The 6000-nt window shown below is 45.6% G+C and overlaps 1 protein-coding gene across 4 annotated transcripts in view; it reads left to right on the top strand.

The window, feature by feature from the left end:
- Window positions 1–1486: 1486 nt before the first annotated feature.
- Window positions 1487–6000, top strand: part of SYNRG (synergin gamma) — a 43981-nt gene continuing 39467 nt past the window's right edge. For 2 of the 4 annotated variants that reach the window (XM_064468083.1, XM_064468082.1), the window contains exon 1: window positions 1487–1605. In XM_064468083.1, the coding sequence (XP_064324153.1) occupies window positions 1526–1605 (80 nt within the window). In that variant the 5' untranslated portion in view covers window positions 1487–1525. The remainder of the gene's footprint in view (window positions 1606–6000) is intronic. The other 2 variants (XM_064468085.1, XM_064468084.1) reach the window with 1 other exon arrangement.

Below are 6000 nucleotides of genomic sequence, written 5' to 3'. Positions count from 1 at the left end.
TACTTTACGTGTCCTTAAACTCTAATAATTCTGTACTGTTTCATATTTAAATCCCAAAACAGACTCAACAAGGTCATAAAAGATTCAATACAGGTACCTGTCTGTCTATACAGCCTTGGCAGGACAAGTCTGCAGGCATTATTCCATACCTATTACACAAAAAGGCCAGGCTCCTCACATTTTCCACCACTTCAGTTGCTATCTGTGTTCAGTCCACTGTTGTGTCAGAATTCTGGTAATGCAGGAACGGCTTCTCCTTTGCAATTCTAATCCTTCTTTAATCAAGCATTCCTGAACAGGATTGTCTTCCTGCTTTGTCATACTTAATCCAATTTGGAAATGGATCCTGGGTGTGTATACCTCATTTACAGCAGGGCACTGTTAATTGCTCTGCCTAAGTAGTGACTGTGAAGTTTTGTGAGAAACTGGTGAAGACTCTGCATCCTGTTTTGATTATTCCTGATCTAGGCTGAAGCTGAGTTCTTGCTTTGCTTGCAGAATTGCATCTTATATTTACATGATGCAGGAGCTAATGTCGTCATTTTGACATCTGTGAACAGATTTGCATGGATATTTTAATAGAAATGTAGTTGTATATTCAGATAAATACCCAGTTGCCTGCTGCATGATGCTGATCACAGATACGATGTGGAGTATCTTTAACAATTTGAGTGAGAAATTACCAATATTCACCTTTAAAGGCACTGCTTATTGCAATAGTGGTAGTGGGAGAGAACAGCTTTCAATCATCAGCATCTCTGTCTTGTGTAGCAGGGTCCTAGAAGATGGCTGCAGTTCACTTTTTGAGGGACTTAGTTTAAAACTGAGAGCTTAAATTTTGTTTAGCACTTTCTCTAAGGCTGGCTTTTATTTTAACGTGACTTCAGCCACTGATCAGTAGCTGAGTGAGATGTTTAAGCAGTGATCTTGCTCAGGATTTACTTCCCTGTGAAGTGCTGAAAAGCTGTCCCCCCGAACACCCTCTCTGCCCTGAGAACAACTTTGTCATGTATTTTAGCAAGCTTTGGCTGACCTTACGGAGAGAGGAGCTGCTTCTGCACAACTGCATGACTATCTAGTAAATCATTCCGCACCCCATCAGGAGCACTTATTTTACTATACTTCTTGAGGTTTTGGCTGGCACCGTTACTGCGTAGTAAAGCAATCGTTCCTGTGCCCTCAGCAGCAGCGGTGGGGGAGAGCCGCAGCTGGGTTTCAGGTCAGTCCTGGGGTGCATATCCCTGTGCCCCCTCGATGCTTGGGGTGGAAGGGCGGCACTTTTTCACGGAAAAGAGATTTATTTTGAAGTCCCTGAAGCTGACTTCAGCAACACCCAGCCTCGATTTTTCAGCACCACCCCCCCGCCCTCAGCCCGGGTGCTTTCCCGCCGTGGAGTGGCTATGGAGGGGCCGTGGGGCGGCCGTGGGGGACCGTGGGGCCGGGCCGTGGGCGGGACGCGGCTGGGCCCGGCCCCGGAAGGCGCCGCCGCTCAGCTGACAGCCGCTGCCGGGGCCGGTGAGGGAAGATGGCGCTGCGGCCGGGACCCGGCGCGGGGCCCGCCGGCGGGGCGGCGGGCGCCGGCGGGGGCGGAGCAGGGACCGCCAGGTCGGTGGTGGCGGGGGCGGCCGGGCCGGGGAGCGGGGCTGAGGGCTGCGGCCAGCGGGGGTGTGGGGCCGCAGGTGAGGGTCGAAGGGGGCGGAGGTGAGGGGGGGGACGTGTGGAGAGGAGGGGGACAGATGGGATAGAGGTGGGGGGGTAGAGTCTGGGGGGCGCCGGCGAGCGATGGGGGGCCGAGGGGGACACGGGGTGGGGGCAGAGATGGGGGGAGCCAGTGGCGATGAGGGGGCAGAGGTGAGGGGGAGACTTGTTGGATGGGGGCTTGGGGTACAGTTGGGACGTGGGGGTGGAGGGGTCAGGGCCCGGGTGGGGTGTGGGGGTCCTAGGTGGGTTATGTGGGGTCCCGGGTGGGGTGTGGGGAGCACAGCCCTTGTAGCTCCATAGTTTGCTGGGATTTATTTACGTTTTGGGATCCGCCTTATCCCCCGGCTCATCCAGCTTTTGTAGCCACTTGCCATCAGGCGCGGCAGCCGCAATCTCAAATATTAGGGTGGGAAGGGATTTGGGGATTTTACCAGCCCCTCTTGGGGCCACTGGTGTCGGCAGCGATAAACGTTGCTTATCGCCACCGGGCAGGTTTGTGGCTGCTGCAGGACGGAGCCTCTGCTCGCCTGCCGCTGCTGTGGGGAGTTTTCTTCTCCCCTCCATCCCACAAAGGGCACCTCAGCGAAGAGAGAAGACTGAGGAATGGTGTCAGGAGAAAGAAATAGTGGTAAAAGAGATGTGTGAATACACTGTGGTTTTCGAAAGGTTAGGAAGCTGTATTTTGCTACCTTTGAAGGCTTAGTAATTTTTTTTTAACATAGGCTTTTGCGTGCTATTTATCTGTTGTCCTACTTCTAGGGAGGCGGGGTAAATTTTGCGTTTGACAAATAAGTTATTTGAGTTGTCTTGGATATCTGAAGCCTACAGTTTTGTCAGTGTTGTGGGGAAGACCTTCACCTGCAAGGTGTGGGTCTGGGGTGCCCCGTCAGCTGTCTGAGCTGGTCCTTGCTCTGCACTGGGGAAGAGGCTCCCAAGGGGTCTGGAATACTTGGGAAGAGAAAAGCTGAAGCGTATATGCACAGCCTATGCATGTCGTGGAAGGGATGGGAGGCTATCTTTGTGTTTCCCCATGTATATAAATCTGAAACAGTCCTTACCAGGCTGGATAAACAGTCTAACCTCTTAGAGCAACACTGTCTGCTCAGCAATTTAATAGGAAAGTAACAGAAATGTTATAAGCGGACTATAGGTTTTGAAAAATAAAAGGATTTTAAAATAATTGTTTACTATTGTTAGTATTTTGGTTTCTTTGAGAATGAAGTTGAGGTAGAGGAAAAGTTCCGTTCCCTGAGTCTTTGTGTGTTCTTTTCCTTGTTTCACTTGAATTTTTGTGGATTTCTGCCATTCAAAAATACTAGGACAATCTATGTTGTGTTGATAAAGTTGTACTGATTGAGGATTAAGGGGTTTTAAAATCCACTTGTAGATAGGAAAACATTATATGTAGTCTGGAGCCTTTATAGTGAAGTATGAATACGGAGGAGGAGTTGCTTGTCCCCACGCTCCTGCATTTTGACTGAAGCTGTTGGTTTGTTTAGGGTTTTTTTTTAAGGTCCATAGTTAAAATACTTACCTGATAGGAGTTTACAGATTTATATGACTACTTTAAGAGTTCTGCTGTAGGGTAATTGCTGCATTTTCCTTATTTATTTTATTTTGTGCAGTGTATCGCATATATTTACTTGCTTACTGTGTTACCTGGAATATTATGGCTTGTTGCATGAACCTAGGTGGTAAAGTGCTTCTGCTGTTGAGAACAACAGAAATGTCTGCAGGCGCATTTAAATCCATTGTGGAAATAAAAAGGAGTAAGAAACTATATTAAAACAGCATGCTTAACAGTAGTTTAAAATATATAGATTTGCTGACATCTGGGGTCATAAAGGTTTCCATTGTCCAGAAAGTGCATTTGGTCATTTTAGAGCGTACAGGCAGCTAGCTATAAATGTCTTTTAGCCCCCAAGTAGTATATTGGCCCTTACAGACTGCTTAGTTTATCATGCCCATCTTTTTTTTTTTTTTTTTTTTTAAAAGAGACTTCTAATTTTGTCTGTTTATTCTTAATTCTCCTGTCAGTGTTGTTGTTTTGAGATAACTGGAATTAAGATGTTTTCTTTAAAAGGAAGTTACTTCTGCTGTTGCTCCTATCACTAAATGGTTATCAAGTTCAATGGTTTGCTGTAGTGCTTCAGTTAATCTCACAAACTACTGTGCCTTAACTTGCTTACTCAGCGCTGAGAATCAGCCGCTTTAACTAGATGTGTGCGGGCATTTCTTTTGTGTCTCTGGGAATTAGTTTAGAAATAAAGTTCCTGTTGCTTGTATAAAGAAGTTCATGGGGTTTATGTACGTGTGTGTGTGGCTGATGTTGGCAATTGCACAGCTAAATCTTGGAGCGAGCTCCGTGATGAATCCGAGCCGCACGTATGGCGTACTCCGCTGCAGGAGCTTGCTTTGCTACTTTTAACTAGCTCTTCTTCCAGTGCCCTCTAATTAGCTGCAGGTTTTTTTTGTTGATTAGTTTTTGGTTTTTTTTTCAACAGAGGCTTATAAATAAATCAGGAGCTCTGTAGAGAGGGATAAATATTTAATAGTCTGGCCTTTATTTGCTTCCAACAAGCAGTGGTACCTTGCTATGCTTGTTCAGTTTACATTACTTTTGCTGATTTGGAAGAATTTTTGTTGACCGGATTCCCCAATAAGAAGGGAAAACTTGAAGCTACAAACACTTTTCCATACTTGTGAGCTTTTCAAAAATAACTTTTGATATTTCATCATTCTGACTAAACTAAGAATTGCATATTTTTATGATGCCTAAAACTGCTGCATTTGCAGATCTGGCTAATGACAGACGCTCCACACATCTGAACTTGCACAGGTGTTATGGGGGTGCTCTGTACTGACAGCTGTTGCCATAGGTGAAACCAAATGCAGGCAAAATCCAGTTAATTCACTGGGCTTCAGCCTCTGAGCAGAGAAAACATCTTCTCTGACCAGCACAGGAGTCCAGCCATGGGTCCCTCTGTGATTTTTCAGTCAGCTGTTTGTCTTCATGATGTTAGTATTTGCGTGTGAAGAAGTGGATTAAAAATGACCAAACTGAACACGAGTCAGTTGGGCAGAGCTTTGCCACTGTGTGAACTGGACCCAATCCAGAGGAGCCCAGCACATGTTTTGAGATGAGGTAGCTTGCATCCGTGCAGTGCTTCAAAGAGAGAAACCAAAAATTGTGGTGATGGAGGATGGTAAGACGTGGACCCGGTGGAAGGCATAGGTGTGTGTTAGTTGTGGAAGGAGAAGTCGGCACATAGTGGTCAGGGTAAAAGAAGCTGCTTCGGTTTTAAGAAGATTCTGAGTTAGAGGAGGAAGTGAAGAGTAATATGGGTTGTCTTGGTGACCGTGTAACCTGCTGTCTGTATAGTGGGTAGGTGCAATTTGCTCCTGGATAAATGCATAATTTAAATTCCTTATTTTATCTTAGTTCTCATATTACACATCTCTTTTATATTTATAAACCAGGTTGGCTTTCAGAACTTCCTGCAGGTTTTGAAGAACTGTCTGCAGTCATTTGAGATAGCATTTTCTCCTTTACTCTTAGGCAGTTTCTTTTACATCCACCCTTGTGCTGAGGAATATTGAATATCTATAAGTGTGCTTCTCTTTCATGGTATTTTGATGTAATAGCTGCCTGGGACACTGAGTGAGGTTCTTGTTTGGTAAATTACTGCTGACGTGGGTTTCTGAGAGTTGCTTGCAAATGAGACTTTTAAACTGGGTACTTTTTTGCTGTTCGGCAGCACAGCACATGCTTCTGTTTGAAAGCAAGGGCTAGCAATTTCCATTATGATTTTACTTGAAATTTTAACAGTTCTTCCTCCAGGTGCACTTGGCACTTGATACGTGAATGAATATTATTTCCAAGGCACTATTTTTGTTGTAATTCGATGTCAATGAGAAAACAAACTCCATTATTTTGTGATAGTTAGTGTTTCAAAGGGGTGGAGAATGCAGAAGTGGTTGGGTTTCATGGATAGTTTGTTTCTCTGCAGAAAACTGTTACTAAGCAGCTGAGAACTATTTTCTGGTGCAGTTAATGGTCTTGCTGAATCAGATCCTTCCAACAGGAGATGCTTATTCATTCTGCGGTGCTTGAAGGCCTAGCCTACACTGACAAACTGACCTGGTACCAACCTGCGTAGGTGCCGAAACTCTGTTGTGGGTGATGTCGATGAGTCAAAGCCATTTTAGTGCTGCTGTGGAGGATAAGATCTATTTCTTTCTAGCTTTGCAGCCTGTGACCGCGCTGATGGTGCTGGTGGGACTCTGGTGCTTTGTGGG

This window comes from Phalacrocorax carbo, chromosome 17 (assembly GCF_963921805.1).
Source record: "Phalacrocorax carbo chromosome 17, bPhaCar2.1, whole genome shotgun sequence".
Taxonomy (NCBI): Eukaryota; Metazoa; Chordata; class Aves; order Suliformes; family Phalacrocoracidae; genus Phalacrocorax; species Phalacrocorax carbo.
This window is presented reverse-complemented; position numbering and strand designations above follow the sequence as displayed.